This window comes from Phoca vitulina, unplaced genomic scaffold (assembly GCF_004348235.1).
Source record: "Phoca vitulina isolate PV1807 unplaced genomic scaffold, GSC_HSeal_1.0 scaffold3, whole genome shotgun sequence".
Taxonomy (NCBI): domain Eukaryota; kingdom Metazoa; phylum Chordata; class Mammalia; order Carnivora; family Phocidae; genus Phoca; species Phoca vitulina.
Genome location: NW_022589706.1, coordinates 67,175,682 through 67,193,034, shown reverse-complemented (window position 1 = coordinate 67,193,034; position 17,353 = coordinate 67,175,682). Strand labels below are relative to the sequence as shown.

The 17,353-nt window shown below is 41.2% G+C and overlaps 1 protein-coding gene across 2 annotated transcripts in view; it reads left to right on the top strand.

Annotated features, from left to right (window-relative positions):
- The window catches only part of GPRIN3 (GPRIN family member 3), a 68,696-nt gene extending 51,863 nt beyond the window's left edge, over nt 1-16,833 (top strand). For both annotated transcript variants that reach the window (XM_032400814.1, XM_032400815.1), the window contains one exon: nt 5,624-16,833. In XM_032400814.1, the coding sequence (XP_032256705.1) occupies nt 5,738-8,089 (2,352 nt within the window). In that variant the 5' untranslated portion in view covers nt 5,624-5,737 and the 3' untranslated portion in view covers nt 8,090-16,833. The remainder of the gene's footprint in view (nt 1-5,623) is intronic.
- Nucleotides 16,834-17,353: the final 520 nt, after the last annotated feature.

Genomic DNA, 17,353 nt, shown 5'->3' with positions numbered 1-17,353 from the left:
ATTATAGGTCTTCAGCCTTGAGTAGGTTACTTAACTTCGGGCCTCAGTTTCCTTCCCTGTAAAAGGTGGAATGTGCACCTTGCAGGCTTGCTGCATGCTGCAAAAAGGCCTTAAATCCTTGCTCATGATTTTAAGGGCAGAAGGACCAAAGGGACATGCTGTTAAGAGTCTAGTACCCATCAAACTTCAAGGCAGATTCAGAGGTGCCGTTAGCCCCTGTGCAGTTGATGGCCAATTCAGAAAGAATTCATTTTGCTACAGAGAGGCTCATAAGAAAATTCATATTCATCATTGCAAATGACAAAGATGACAAGGACTCCCCCTTGGACTGACTTTAATCAGTCTCCTCTGAGCCCTCTTCTTTTTTTTTTTTTAAGATTTTATTTATTTATTTGAGAGAGAGCGCGCACTAGAGAGAGAGTGAGCAAGCATGAGTGGGGGGCAGAGGGAGAAGGAGAAACTGAGCAGGGAACCTGACGATGTGATGCTGGATCCCAGGACCCCGAGATCATGACCTGAGCCAAAGGCAGACGCTTAACCGACTGAGACACCCAGGTGCCTCTCTGAGTCTTCTTCTTGACGAGGCCTAGGTCTTGGGCTTCCATGCCTGTTCTTGCAAAGTCCAGTTTTAGCAAGAATCCTGCTAAGCCAGTTTAGAGAGAATCTTCCTACCCTTAATATCTGATATCCTCAATAACAGATCAAATTTCTCACCTTCCCACTATCCCCTAGTTGACTGCTGATCATCTGGCCTGCATTCAGCAAGAATCCCCCTGCCTTTGATGTCTCCTCTTAGTAATTTTGCATCCACTGACATGCTCCTTAGTTATAAATTCCCACTTATTCTTGCAATTGTATTTGGAGTTGAACTTGATCTTTCTCTCCTTATGCAATAGTCTTGACACCTATCCCAGTAATCCTGAATAAAATCTTCCTTACCATTTTCACAAATGTCAGAATAATTTTTTTGTTAACACAGATCAAAGCCTAAATATCAAGGTTTTCAAAAGAAGCTAATGCTCATAAGGTGTTTAATATGTGCCAAGATGCTGTTTGTTCTAAATGCTAAGTCTATTCTGTGGGGTGCCTGGGTGGCTCAGTCCGTTAAGCGCCTGCCTTTGGCTCAGGTCACGATCCCAGGGTCCTGGGATCGAGTCCTGCGTCAGGCTCCTTGCTCAGTGGGGAGTCTGCTTCTCCCTCTGCCCCTCCCCCCAGCTTATGCTCTCTTCTCTCTCTCTCAAATAAATAAATAAAATCTTTTAAAAATAAATAAATCTATTCCTCACAACATCCCAGTGAGGCAGTACTATTATTATTACCCTCAATTTACAGATTAAAGGGATTCCCTGAGAGGTTAAGTTACTTGCCCAAACACACAGAGCTAGAGCTAGCTAGTAGAACTGATACTCTAATCCAGGAATTCTGGTTCCATGGTCCATGTTCTTAAACACAATGCCAACCTGCCCTCAGAGGACTAAAAATTAGGTTGGGAAGTCTACTCTGTCAGTGCACTTAGAGCAAAGTTCTCAAATGTAGCTGCCCTCACAAGCCCAGGTAAGTAATACTAACTAGGAAAGCAAGGTAGGTGGGGAACGCATCACCTGGAAAGTCCATGCTCATCAAGGTGGCCAGCCCTCATCATCACCACCTAGTGGTTGCTGTCTAGTACTGCATACCTTCTGAGTTTGTAAAGATTAACAAAAAGAGAAATCTGGCTTTTTATGAAGGATCTCTTCAACTTGAAAAAGAAAGGGGAAGGGGAAAGAGACTGGGGGGCGGGGAGAAAGGGAGGGAAGAGAAGGGGGAAACCACGCAGTACACACACCCTGCCTCCCACCCTCTAGCACATGTGCATTTGCTCACTCTCTCCTCTGTCTCTCTCTCTCTCTCTCTCTCTCTCACACACACACACACACACACCTGCAGCAGGGATTCATTCAGCCTGTGGGCTACCTGTTTGTAATTTCATTTTTACAGGTTATTAAATCTTACCTTAGTGGGCTCAGCTTGATGTTAAAAGATATATACTCCTTACTCTAAACCACCAAGTAATTACACTTTTAAATGTCCTATTTGTCTGACCTATTGGAGACTACAGATTTCTGCTTTTGTTTGGAGAGAGGAGGTGAAAAGAGGGGAGGTGGGGCTTCTTCTGGGTGCATGAAGATGCTGTGACAATTACTTTAGCAGATTTGTTTGAGAGAAGTGTTGATTTCTTACCTACCCATAAATCAAGAGATTTCGAATTACAGGTATTAGCCAAGGAATCTGGTTTTTCTTTTTGATTCTTGAGTTAATGGATAATTATACCTCTATTAACAAATAAACAAAAGAAAACACCCTTTTAAAGTTAAACTAGTATAAGCAGCTACTATCTGTGGAAAATGGAAGTCAGTGCAGTGAATTCTGAGAGTTTTCTGAAATCCATCATCTTTTTCTCAGTTTCCAACTTCTGTTGCTGAACTTTGAGCTGTTTATGTTTCACAGTCGTCTTTGGCAAACCAGGTTTCTTGGCCCCCCTGCGATAGAACACGGGAGATGTTCCGTACTCCTGGCTTCGTGAAACCTTCCTGCTTTGGTAGCAGGTGTCCACTGTCCTTGCTTTTAATTGTCTAACACCGAATTACAGATAAAGTTTCATAAATAAGATACAACCATTTTCTTTCAAAAACAGCACTCTTAAATTGTGTTTTGGTTAATATTCCATGTCATGGGTTAAAATTTCCTATTATTTGGAAGTTTGGCAGGGCGATAATAATGGCCATTTTGGAGGGAAATGGGATCAATTAACACCTTTTTATGCACAAGACTTTGCACTGTCTCCTGTGGAGTGAACAGAAAAGAATCAATAAGCCTGTCCTCTTCCCTCCTGGAACTTGAAGTCCTTTTGGAGAAATAACGACATTCATACAAGTAACACAGGTACAAAAACAGTGCATAAGAAGGACCCAGATAACCAGATAACCATAGCTGTATGATCTTAAAAAGAGAAAGAGCCTTTATGACTTGAAAGCTTTAGAGGCCTTTAGAAAGAAAATGAGATTTAAGTGGAGTCTTGGAGAATGGGTGGTAGGCTTTTTGAGGATGAGGAGGGCAGAGAGTGGGAGGAAAGGCATACTAAAGGCAGATGAGAAAGGAGGAGAGGAGAAGATGGGTTTGGGGCCCAGCAAGTGATTGCAACAGAAAACTCCAATAAGGAAGAAATGGAATATAAACCTGAGGAAAGGGTTTGAGTGAGCAGAAAGCAGTCAAGACCAAGGATGGGAAAATATTCAACCGGTTAATTGCATAATGAAGTTACAAGGAAGAGCTGACTTGGAGGAGAAAATAAGTTGGATATACATTTTAAAATTCAGATATACTTTAAAAAATTCAGTCTTTCAGTACCTCCATCTCTCTTTTTGTGTGTTCAACTCATCACACTCCCTCCATTAAGACCTACTATGTCTCATTCTAAATATTTTTAGAATTTATATATTCATATACAAAAATGTCTGTGCGCACAAACACACACACACACACAGTGTGTGTTTTAGGTCATTGTGTGTTTAGGTCAGTGTGTGTTTTAGTGTAGTATTTTAGGTCATTGTTTTACAAAAATGAAAGCATACGTACTCTTTCCCTTACCTTGCCCTTCTTGCTCAGCCATACCTGGGGCAGACCCCTCCCAAGTGAAAACTCACAGCCTAAATAGCTGCTTTCTTTTAATGGTCCCATAACACTCTACAGTAGAGTTATGTCGTGATCAGTTCCAGTATTCCCCCCATTCATGGAGAGCACTTGTTTCCAGTTTTTTGCCCCTACAAATAGTACTTCAATAAGCATACTTGTATCTCTGTCTAGATATGCTGGTATTTGATTTCTGTGGATAGATTTGGGATCACTGAGTCAAGGACATGTGTATTTTTCGTTTTAAAAACTAAACTGCTTCCCTAAGAAAGCTGTAACAGTACACAGTTTGCACCTACACTTAATAAAACTACTGCTTTTCACTAGGTCTCCCCAGGCCATAATGTTATAACTCTTTTTTTTATAAAAAGTTTTTGCAAGTGCTATTGATGTAAAGTAAAATCTCATTGTTACTTTATTTGCATTCCTTTGACTACAAATGAATTTGATCATCTTTCCATGAGCTTGCTGAGTGGGTTTCCTATCTTGCAAGCTGCATTTTTATATTCTGTGTCCATTTTTCCAATGAACTATTTTGTCTCCCTGTAAATTTTTTTTTTTTTTAAAGATTTTATTTATTTGACAGAGAGAGACACAGCAAGAGAGGGAACACAAGCAGGGGGAGTGGGAGAGGGAGAAGCAGGCTTCCCACCGAGCAGGGAGCCCGATGCAGGGCTCGATCCCAGGACCCTGGGATCATGACCTGAGCCGAAGGCAGACGCTTAACGACTGAGCCACCCAGGTGCCCCTGTAAATTTTTTTTTAAGAGAGAGAGAGCACACACGCAAGCCAGTGTGCGAGTAGGGGTGGGGGGCTTGGGAGGTGAGGGGCAGAGGGTGAGGGAGAGAGAGAATCTTAAGCAGACTCCATGCCCAGTGTGGAGCCCCACACGAGGCTCAATCTCATGACCCTGAGATCATGACCTGAGCCAAAATCAAGAGTCAGACGCTTAACCTACTGAGCCACCCAGGCGCCCCGTCTCCTGTAAATTTTTAAGAGCTTCTGCTATATTATATATATATATATTTTTAAAGATTTTATTTATTTGACAGAGAGAGACACAGTGAGAGAGGGATCACAAGCAGGGGGAGTGGGGGAGGGAGAAGCAGGCTCCTGGCTGAGCAGGGAACCCGATGCGGGGCTCGATCCCAGGACCCTGGGATCATGACCTGAGCCGAAGGCAGACGCTTAACCCACTGAGCCACCCAGGTGCCCCCAGAACTCTTGGGTTTTATTCAATCACTTATGTTTATGGTTTTTCTTATAGTTTCTGTATTTTCTCCCTTGCCAAAAGAAGCCTACTCTCTCTGCCCCTAGATTATGTTTCCAAGATTTTCTTACAGGGTTTTTATTTATTTAATTGTTTATTTTACATTTTAACCTTTTATCCATCTAAATCCATCTCGGATTTATTTTTGGAGTTGGTATAAGATAAAGATCTAGTTTTCTTTTCTTCCAGATGCATTAACAGTTTGCCAGCTCCTTATATTAAATAATCCATCATTTTGCCACTAAATTGAAATGCCTCTCTTGTCATATATTAAATCTTCATTTATATGTGGATCTATTTCTAGATACTCTATTTCACATATCTGTTCAGGCCTATTTCAATACTTACTGATTTGATTACAGTAGCTTTATAGGATTTTCTGGTAGCGGGTAAATCAAACTACACAAATGACTTTTGGATAGTTATCATGTGCTTAGGTAAATGCATTAAAAACCTATTTGCTAGACAGTAATGGGATGCAAGCAGATACTAATGCACCAAAATAATACTTGTACAATTAAAATATTTTTTCAAAATCTTTCTTCCGAAGATCTATTTTTATATCCACAGATATAGGAGAAAAAGGTTTAGTGTGCTTGTAAGATCTTGTACAAATGACCGGTTGGTGTATTTCAGTCCTTAAATGCTGTATCGTATTAATGATACCGTTTCCCTCATTCGCAGATTGATCCGTCAGAGGAATCATTCCCTGACTGAGTCTTCACTCTGAGCTAAGACTGGTTCCCAGAGGAGCACTGCTCCGGAGAGAGCTCTGAGGTTTTCCTGAAGAAAAATTCCATGGGGACTGTACCTGACCCTTTGAGATCGGCTAAAACTTCCTTGATCACAGCTTCTGGAAAAGAAGAGGATCTAGGAGAAGTGCAGCCTGCCTCACCTCGGCCTCGACCAGCGCTCCTCTGTAAGAACACCAATGGCCTTTCTGGCCCTCCTGAAGCGCCAGTCCTCAGCCCCAGGGCAGCTGCTGAGGCCTTGACGCAGGCCTTCGAGCATGAGACCACCCAGCCGGACATGTCTTCTCCTGGTGTCGTCAACGAGGTGGGAAAAGCGTCTCCTCCATGCAACTCTCCTGGCAATACCCAGCCGCCAGGAAGCAGCAAGCCCACAGCACCAGCTCCGTGTTCTGCAGTAGGAAAGGATGTTCTAGACGAAGCATTTACAATGCCAGCCAGTCAACACAGCCACCAGGCCATCCCGGGTGACCAGCTCAATGCCAGCCCCTCAGCAGGACCTGAGGATACGCTGCTGAAAACACAGAGAACCTCAGATGGGGAGCAACCTGAAAAGTCAAGTTGTCCTGTGGGCAGCACCCGGGGCAACAGCAAAGCTCAAGTGCCCTGTGATTTTCCTTCTCAAGAAACAGCCCAGGGACTGGTGCAAGCTGGAAGTACAGCAGCCAACGTGTTCAGCCACACCTCCCCTCCTACAGGCAGACCTGAAGGGGAAAGGCCAGGAGCCGTTCATGACTCCCAGACAAGGGCCTGCGAATCTCCAGCGAGAGAAGACGGATGTTCTGGGCACAAACAGCCCTCGGCCACGACCTCGGGCGGCCAGGCCGTGACTTGGGTGACACCCCAAGCATCCCACCTCACTAGCCAAGGGTCCACATTTCCTCCAGATCTGGGAAAGGTGCTGCTGCCCTCACAGCACCAGGTGTCAAGGTTCAAAGAAGCAAGTACGATGACCAGCCAAGCTGCAGGTGAGGTCCGGGCAGTCCCCAGCAGGGCTCGGCAAGATGCTGAGGTGCAGGCCGTGGCACGTGTGGAGAGCAGGTCCGTCTCCACCAGCCCCAGCATCCTCACTGCTTTCTTAAAGGAAGTCCCCGTTCCTGAGCGTGTGGAACCACAGGAGCAGCTGCGTGTCATTTGCCATGGCAGTGGCCGTGGGAGCCACACACTGGAGCTGTCTGACGACCTCCTAGCCCCGCAGGAGTCGGGCCGGTGCCCTGGCATCATGCCAGAGGTGCACATCCAGGCAGCTGCGGCTGTGTCCCCCGCTTGCCGAGGGGAGCGTAAATTGGTGAGCCTACCGGGTGAGGTCCTTCAAATCTCCTCTGTCACGGTGGCATCCGGTAAGGCTCAGGATATGTGTAAGGAAGATGGGGGGTCAGCAGGCATGACCCCGACAAGGGCGGAGCCCACCTCCAAACAGCTTTCGGGTGTGAATTCTAGCTCCAGGAAAGCTAGCCCTGCTGACCAGATTGCTAGCGGCGCAGGAAGTCAAACTGAAACAGATCATGAATTGGGGGAATCTGAAACCAAGCCATCTGAGTCTGCAGTGAAAACCACAGATGGTCCCCGAACAAACCCAGATTGCAAACTCTCTGACTCTTGTGGCCCTGCCAGCAAAGCCAGCCAGTCTGGGAGCTCGGATCCCACTGATAAAGGAGATGCAAGAGAGCCTGCATCTCCGCACATAGTACAACAGCAAGAATGTCGGGGCACCGATAGCCTCGATCCCAGGGCAAGGGTAGAGGCCAAGTCCCTGCTGCTCAATCCTAAATCTCAAGAAAGTGCAGGCGCTGGATCAGCTGCCAGTCCTACGCCATCCCCAGTCAGGAAGAACCAGGAGGGTACCTGGGAAGAAAACAGACAGACCAAGACGGCCACCAGCCTGAGCCTGCCGTCTGACGCCATGGGCGACTCCAGTCCAGGTTCCGGCAAGAGGACCCCTTCTCGCTTGGTCAAAGCCAGCCCGCGCCGGGCCAGCCGCGTCAGCGAGTTCCTCAAGGAGCAGAAGCTGAATGTGACAGCGGCGGCCGCGCAGGTGGGACTCACCCCGGGAGAGAAGAAAAAGCAGCTCGGCGCCGACTCCAAGCTGCAGCTGAAACAGTCCAAGCGCGTCAGGGACGTCGTGTGGGATGAGCAGGGCATGACCTGGGAGGTGTACGGTGCCTCCCTGGACCCGGAGTCCCTGGGCATCGCAATCCAGAACCATCTACAAAGACAAATCAGGGAACACGAGAAATTAATCAAAGCTCAAAGCAGCCAGACCCGGAGATCCATTTCCTCAGATACTTCTTCAAATAAAAAGCTCAAAGGAAGGCAGCACAGGGTCTTGCAGTCGATGCTGCAGAACTTTCGACGCCCCAACTGCTGTGTTCGTCCTGCCCCTTCTTCTGTGTTAGACTGAAAGGGAATGTGTTTGGGGGCCCTCGTGTGCAGTCACGGTATTCCCGAGTGTCTGTGTATGTCAGAGCTTTCTTAGTGTTTTTTCCGAGAGACCAGGAAGAGAAAGCAAGTATTAACTATAGGAAGTTGCCATGAAGCGTTGTTGGGTCCTTTGATTGGGGCTCCCTAAATAAAAATATTTCAATTCGAAAGAAAGGACAAGAGAAGAGAAGAAAGCTTCCCTGAAGGTTCATGACCTTGATTAAGAGGAAATAATATTCACTGGGTTTTTTGTATTGTGATGTTGCTTCTGGAACTAGCATTATCCATTAAACATGTGTCGTTTTGTATTACTGCCTCAGTTTATCACACTGTGGTATTTCCATTAAAATCCCTGCTTAATATTAAAAATAGCAAAAACACTACTAGCAAAAACACTGTTAGACTTTCTAGTCGTATTGCAGTAAGAATGCCACGACCACACAAAATTTAAATAGATGATAAGAACCAAAATGTAAAAAATGTGAAGAAAATTTTGACTCACTCTTAGGCCAGATGACATTAAGTAAAAGCATGTAAATGCATTAAATACCAAACATGAATTAATATTTGAAAAAAGCCTGCAGATAGCTGTTTTTGTAAACCTTGTTATACTGTTAATAAATGTAAGAAAGTTATGTTAGGAAAATTAACCAAGCTTTTGAGTATGAATACTGCCCATATAAAACATGAATTTATATATACAGATTTCCCTGCACTGAAGGCAAGGGGCATCTCTATGATTCTGACTAGATTAAATTCATATTTCTTTAGAGGAAGTACATCAACTGAATTCTTGGAAGGAGTCATCGAATTATTAATAATGCTGTGTTGTGTGTTGTGCAGGTGTTCTCCAAAAACACTCCACTGAGAGTGTTAAGGTTTCGGTAAGGAATTATAAATAGCCAATTTACCAAACACTCTCTTTTCTGTGTTGAAAAAAAGAAGTAAGGAAAAGCAATATATTTAATTTCCACTCCTGTAGACAGGATGCAGTTTCTATTTTTCTTTTGACTTGCTTGTTCAGTAGTTACTTGTTCAGTAGCTTCTAATAGAAAATATAGTCAACACCAAATAGAACAGAAGCGTCCTCACGGTTTTTGTTATGTAGATGAATATCATCTAATTGCTAAGTTTCTCATCTGTAGTAAAAAGGCAACCTGTGCGAACTTACTGATTTTAAGAGAAATACCATCGTATCTCATCCTTCAAATCCGATAAAATAGGCCTTTACTAAAACGTGGTTTGAGCTTCGGGTGGGCTATAGTTTTTGAGAACATAGACACCTGTTTGAGCCCAGCACGCACCTGTCTCCAGAGGAGGAGCGTGTCCTTCATACCCGCGAGTGTCTTGCAGGGCACTGGGCTGGGATGACCAGCAGTGGCTTGAGAGCTAGGGGAGTGTGGAAGAGGGAAATGAGATAGGGCCCTGGAAAGGTTTCCCCTCCTAGATTCATTGTAAGGAGATCACTGGTCTCCACCTTGCATTTAGAAAATCAGACTGTTCAACGTGGGAGAGGTGCTCGCTGGTTACCTTGTCTGAGCTTATTCCCCTTGATGAGCCAGAAAAGAGTGTCTGGCCATGCGTTCTCTCTCTCTGGAGACTCACAAATGCCATTTGTGCAGGAAGCTCACAATCTCTGTTTTGGCCTTTTTTTTTAATTCTCTTTTGCAGATTCTGCACATATAGGGAAAAATCATACCTGAACTTTAACACCATATGCTAAACTGGGCACAACCCAAATTAGTATATAGCCATTGGTTTCTTTCAAAGCAATTGGAGTGTGTGTGAAGACTGCCTAAATAGCCTCCAGTCACAGCGCTCCCAGGGCCTAAGGATGGTAAAATTACGGTTGTTACGCTTGGAACTTTTAATGAAATTTTTTAATGAGGTGACTTTATCCGTTTCTTACCAATTGGCCTCTTTTAAGAGCACTACCTGAAGTTGAAATTGCCATCAAATGAGCAATCAAATTACTATGAATGGTGAGAGATTTAGTCTAAAACTCTCTCTTTTGGCCTTGAATACCCATCTGTAGGTGAGTTCACGTGGCTTTTGTTGGAGACGCCTCCGCCAGGCTGTGATCTCACCCCTAACCCCTTCCTGCCTGCCTCCCTCCCTCCCTCCCACGTTGCATGCGTGCCATGTACCCACAGAGAACACGCTGTGTACACGGTAGCAGCTCTCAACAGTACCCGCTCCAGATGGGTGGGCCCCAGGTAATCCTGTGCTGGGAAGTGGCTAGAACAGGCTGTTCCTGCATTAAATTAGGAGAAAAAGAAGACTTTAGCATCTGGTAATATTTATTTTCATGAGTTTGGCGTAACCACGTGAATTATAAATAGCTAAAGTTAAATTATAAATTTGTAATTCCAGATTTATAAATTATAAAATTTACAAATTATAAATAGTTCAAGTTAAAAATGAGGCAGAGGCCTAAGAGAGCGGTCGGCATTTGTCGCACATGAAACAAATTAAGAAAATTGCATTGAATTACTTAAAACTAAATTTAGTGTTGCGGTTGTGTCTCTCAAAGTTAAGTCTTCCTGTTTGATGGAGAACTTTTTACTCGTTTGCTTTGGTACTGGAACTAGCTTTTCCTTCTTAAGCTTTCACTGTTTAACTCTTCACCTTTACTTCTCCCACACTCCAGAGATTGTCACAAAATAGTACAAAACCTGTCTTGTTTGGTTGTTTATTGACTCTTCAGGAAGGAACAGCTTTTCAAAACGGTAGTGAACTAGACCATCAAACGGCTAAATAAGGAGCCTATTGAAGACAAGCCATGCTTTTGCTTTATGATACCCTAAGTACTCACCGCATAAAACCTTCATTTGAAGATTTTCCTTCCCTTCAGTCTGTGACACAGCATTGACATTCAGTACATCGGTCGTGACTCCTTAGGTTCATTCAACAAATGAAAGTGCAAAACAGTTTTCGTGGCAGATTCTTTGAGCTCGTTTGGCTCTACCTTCACTTACCTGGATGACACACACCGGTTTGAAAGTTGGTTTTGTCCTTAATTTCTTTTAGATGTTTTCCTCCTCCTAAATGCTTTTTAGCCATTGGAATATATGGAGGAAATATCTTATTGGATAAATAAATATAAAATATTTCTTAAGCCAGTAGTATAAGAGAGATGGATTAGAACACAGTGTCTGGAAGATAATGAGACATTTAAAATGTCAAGACGCTTTACGGCGTACCCAGTGAATACTAGAATTTAAATACTGATTTTTTTTTTTCCTATTTTAATGACCACAAGAAAAATGTCATTGCTTCAGCTGTCATATGTTTATCTTCAGTGCTCTTTCTGGATTATTGGCTTTATGCCACAGACCAGCTGCTTTACATAGAGTAAAACCCTCATTTATGTTTGCGTTTTGGACCAATGGCATAAGATGAACATTTTGTTAGGTCAAAGAAACCTTTTTGTTTGCATCCAAAAATGAAGTATTTATAAAATATAAATATTGGTATGTTTTCCTACCTTGACAAGTTCAGCTATATTGAATATAATTCGATTTTTGATGATTTCTTAATCTTTAGAATTGTCTGATAATTGTTATTTTGGATACCAGTATCCTTCACGTTATTGCTTACGTATCAAAACTTAAATAAACTGTAGTGAATATGCATGTGTAACTATACACTAGAGTTTGAATTTTGGAACCAAATCCTTGATAGGAGCTTGCCATTTTAAAGTAGAAAACAGAAGAAGAAAATGACTTTTGGTTGCATCTGAGAGTATTAAGGTTTTATTGTTCCTAGCTTATTCCAATGTTATTCCTCTCATTTCTAGGAGTTCCCATCATTCTGGGAGTACCTGTATATACCACATGAAGAATATGATATAATGTGACTTTAAGATGTGTTTACAGAGGATATATATGAGTATGCTGTTAATGTAAATTGTTTGGCCTTTGCTGTATCCACTCTGTTACTGTTTTGCTGCCAAAATGTGAGAAATTGTCTTCTATTCCTCCTACATATTGTGCAAGTGTTAAAAAATTTGTCAATTTCTAGTACCATGTAATTCACCACATCCCTTGTCTACTTTTTAAGAATCAATATAAAGGAAAACAATATCTTAGGATAAGGTTTGCGTATATGTATATGTGTTTTTACTGAAAATTGGGCCCTTGCAGCCGTGTGAAGGCCTCGACCTGTCTGATTTACTCATCGTCTACAATCGCCATGGAGATGATGCTGTTTACTCTCTCTTGCTTTGTCCTAAATGGTATTTGAGAAATGAGGCCTGTGAATTTCCCTTTGTGATAATAACACGGTGAACTCAGCAGTATCTTGGATAAATGAGCTGACCGTCTTGTCCCCACCCCTGTTTTGTCTACACGGTGAACCAGAAGTCTTGTCCATGTCTGCTTCAGTGTTTGCTATTTTATATTGATATCTGAGCATTGTGTTTTCTGTTAGCAATGTTCTTTGATGCCATGTGTGGCCCTTTTGGTTGAATCTCTCCAAATGTGGGTCAGCTGCTGCCACCTGGCAAGTAACAGGTGATATGCTGAAGCTCCTGTCCATTCTTATAACTATATCCTTCTTCATGAAATTCTGCAACTGGCTGAGTAATTATAACTGTCATCTGTGCAGACACATGGGCTTAAGGATGTCTACAAAATTTTAGACATTTTTGCAAAAGGGGAAAAAATAGTCTTGTAAATACTGAAACATTTCCATGAACTTTATTCTACTCTTGGGGAAAAAAAAAAAATTCTCCTTGGCTACAGAAATCAGATGAACTTGATTTGTGATGACCAAGGACATAAATGAAGATGGATTGAGGTGGAAAAATTCTCTCACAAGTAATCAGTGACATCTGCCAGAGGTCATTACAGCTACTCTTAACTGTGAACATTCACCAGCTAAACTACTCACTTGCCACAACCAAATAACCTCTCTCAAAGTAAATCCAATACATCTGTATATACCTGTAGATAGAAACAACAAAAAATCCTGAGAAATTACTGTCGACTATCAGTTAAATCAAGGTGATGATAATTCTAAAGAACATTTAAATCACCATGGGCCTTGGTGAAATGACCTTGGAGGCCAGAATGGTGCAACAAGATGTTATTCACAAGTTCGGTATTTTTTTTAAGACCCAGATAATCTCAGATACTCATCATGAGAATAAAGACTGTTGAAAATGAAATTAAAGCCAAGCAATAATGTGCCAAAAAGAGGCAGTTATACCAGCAAGTGCATCTATATGGGCACACCATTCTATAATATGGTTTGCTCCATGAAGACTGACTGTAACCCACAAATAAGCAAAGGCATAATTTCTGCTTTCTTGCTAGGAAAGCTTATTTAGGAGCTCCATAAAGAGGTACAGCACCGGTGAGCATTAGCAGGGGTATGGTTGACATCTCTGTCTTAATTCTAACCAAGACAAAAAAAGGAGTCAAAAAGTCTTGCAAGCTTAGAATTCAAGACAGCTCCAACCCGAAACTTTTTTGAAATGGAGGGGTTAGACATAGAGTAATTACTCTTCCTGGGCACTTGCGTGTAGAAAAGCAATTCAGTTAACTCTGCCCAGAGGATTACCAGCCTTAGCTATGAAAAAATGGGTTCCAAATGTAAAATAACTAAAACATGAGTACACGTTTCAAAAGGGGCCTCAAATAATGCCTTACAGAAAATGATGTTCCAGATGGGCATTTCTAAGTACTAATCCTTCGAGTCTTTTTTTTCAGTTCAAGCTCAGAATCAATTGGCTGCAAAACAATAGGAATAAGTCACATATTTTACACTTCAGAAAAAGATTCTGATGACCAACCAGCATGGTGATAATTATGACGAGAAATGCCCTAGTGATTTAAGTGTGTTAAGGAGAAATAAATGGGAGAGAAATGCTAACTTCCTTATTGATCTCTTACGATGTGGAGATGTTATCCATTTATTTGCGGGGTGAAAATTATAGCTTGTTTTTTAACATTGCAGCTAGCATTACTCTCTGTTAATTTAAAAAATTAAAGTGTCTATTCTTTAACAAAACTTTTAAGCAGAAAACAATTTTTTTCTGATTCATATCATTGCTTTAATATCATGTAAAGACTATGTATAGAGCAAACTATGTTGAGTGGGTAGAAGGGACACACCCATGTTTATCGGGATCTCTTCATGATTTTAGTTGAGATTCCTTAGCATTTATTTTAGGACACATCTTTGAGTGAATTATTTTTCATAATGTTTTTCAATCACATCTTAAAACGACGTTGGTAAATCAGAAGATTGCAGTATTATAGTTATGCTCCTCCATCCCTAGAGGAGAGGAGAGACTAATTTTTGTTTTAAGGACATCTGGAGATAGCTTTTCCTGAGGCTGAGAAAGGTCAACAGGACCTGAAAACTCAAGAAAGAAATATACTAATAATTACTAAATTTCTAAATGTATTTATCTCTGCTGTACTAACGTGTGAACAATATGTTGTGCATAATACTGTAGCTGGTTGTGGTGTGTCAATACATTTTGTAAGTGTGTACAGTCTGTGAGTGGTTGGTTTTCTCTTTTTATGTGTAGAAAAAAATCACATGCTGTGTCCCATTTCAAAACCCAGTTCCGCCATCAGGTAGGCACATGTATAAAAATGAATAAAGCCAACGGAAGTGTGCATATGTATTCAGTAACAGAATTTGTCCTTTCATTTTTGAAGGTCAGAAAGGGCTGGTTTTTTTTTTGTTTTTTAATCATCTCTGAGAGTCGATAACATAATTATCTAAAAGGCTGAATACGTTGGCAGTACACTGGCATGTTACTAAATATGCCAGGTTAATTAATCATGCCATTCGTCATAGGTAAGGTCAGTTCTTTGACCACCAGGATGATTTACATTCCTCACACATCCTCTCCGTGTTAAGTGTGTGACTAGGATGTACATACTATGGGTGTGATTGTGTACATACCTTGTATGAATTATCTAAATCCTCAAAGAGTCGTAGGAAAGCAGGAAAAAGAAACAGTTGTTCAAAAGCCTCAAAAGGGCTAATCAATGAGTATTTTCATTTTCTACACATAAAAATGTATACATGGCATAACTGTAAATAGCTTACCCCTTCCACACACACACATATATATATACACACACACACAAATGCATTTTATTCATACTGTTAATATTTAAATAAATCACAAATTAAAACAATTGAAAACTGCATCTTTCCATGACTGTTCTGTTTTACATATATTAATATTGAATCAAATACTCCCCGGTAGCAGATTTGGTACTTGGGAAAGGCCAGCCTCACTATGAAAATCTTGTCGGTGTCTTACTCAGGCACAGACTGGCACCTGAGCAGCTTCAAAGGTTTAATTCTATTGTTTAAGCAGCTAATTTTATATCTGGTAATGACAAACCCTGGGGAATGTCAATTATGTTTTGTAGGCTCCATTTGTACATTTATTAGTGTATTTATTTGCACAGGCTGAGGAAAGCCCTATCTTTTTTTTTTAGGGAAATACCCCTAGATTTCAAAACAGTGTATAATCACTAGAAGTGGAAAATGATTGTAGGCATTCTCTTGAGATCGGCAAAACAATGATTAGCAACACTAAAGAGAAGTCAGAATAAATTTTTTTTAAAAAAACTACAGATGATGTTGGTAGGATAATAGAATGTGAACAATCAGTTCCTTAAGTGGACTCAAATAAGTTCCTATTATTGATAACAGGTAATACTGTGTGGACTAGATAACGAGGTGAGAGACATTAGCCAGCACACGTCGACGCTGGACAACATTTGTCCATTTATCACAATTCCAATTGGCGAACTGGTGTTGTTTGAGTTTCATTTTTTCCAAAAGGAAATACTCTATTAGAGATCAAAAAGTCTGATCTGGTTCCTAAAATCTAATAAAATTTGACCCTGATTCCCTGACACTAAAAATTATGTTGGCTGAGTATTAGGTTGAAGATAGAAATGGAAATACGAGAGTTCCCGTTAATAGAGAATTGTGTGTGGCAAAGTGCAAATATAACCACTTCTCAGTAGAAAATTAATAATATTTAATACAAATTTATGTTTTAGAGAATGAATGTGCCATCTTTATATCTTAGATAAAAATAAAAGGTTAACCAATAATAATACTACAATTATAACCATAGCTGACTGTTTTTTAACTGCTAAAAACATACTTGTTTATAAGAGCAGGATACCTGAAATCTTGATGTTTGTCAATATTTACTATTGCTTACAAGATAGATTCATGTGAGTATTTTGGAAGGTGTGTATTAATTTAAATGCCACCCAGAAAAACTATAGCTGTCAATGTGAAAATCATTTGTGTGTAAATGTTCAGCTGAGAAAGACAAAGTATAGTGTAATGTTAAATCGCTGAAGAAACAGTAATATTCAAAATGAATTCCATTTATGAATGTATCAATATTAGAATCTAAATGTATGTCTTTTCATGATGTCTGTATATGAAAGTCATAAAATGGTTTATTCAAGAAAGCCCCCATCCTCCAGAAATCGACCTACGAATAAAATTTCATTTCCTAGAAAAAATATGGAATGTTAAGATTTATATAAGGATATATATCAAAATTTTTTAATTATATACACTTCCGCTCTCATTTTCAATTTGATTTTTGAATGAAGGAGGGAAGGAAATTCAACGGATGACTTCGTTTTACCCTCAAAAAAATTTAAGTATGATTTTTTGCATTTCATTTTCCCTAATAAACATAATATAGATTAAAATTTCTGCCTTTGTTTTTTGTTGTTGCTCTTGCCGCTGCTGTCAAAAATGTTCTTTTAGCTCTAGATGTGGATTTTCTTCTTTAAAAAAAAAAAGATTTTATTTATTCACGTGAGAGAGAGAACAAGCAGGGGGAACAGCAGAGGGAGAGGGAGAAGCAGACTCCCCGCTGAGCGGGAAGCCGAGGGTGCGGCTCGATCCCAGGATCGCGGGATCACGACCACAGCCAAAGGCAGAGGCTTAACCGACTGAGCCACCCAGGATCCCCTAGAATCAATGGATTTTCAACGTGACACACGGCCGCTAGAAAGCTGCACTGGGGCTGAAAGTATTTACAGTGAAAGGCTTTTTTCCCCCCTTTAATTAAAATGGAAGCCCCATAGAACCAACACCTGCGGGTCATCAGAAGCAGTGATTTTTCCCGCTCTTGACTTAGCGCGCAGGCGTGCGTGAGTGCGGGCGTGCGTGTGCAGCTACTTTTGCTCTTGCTTGGTGAAAGTGATGAGAGCTCGACCTTCGTGGAAAT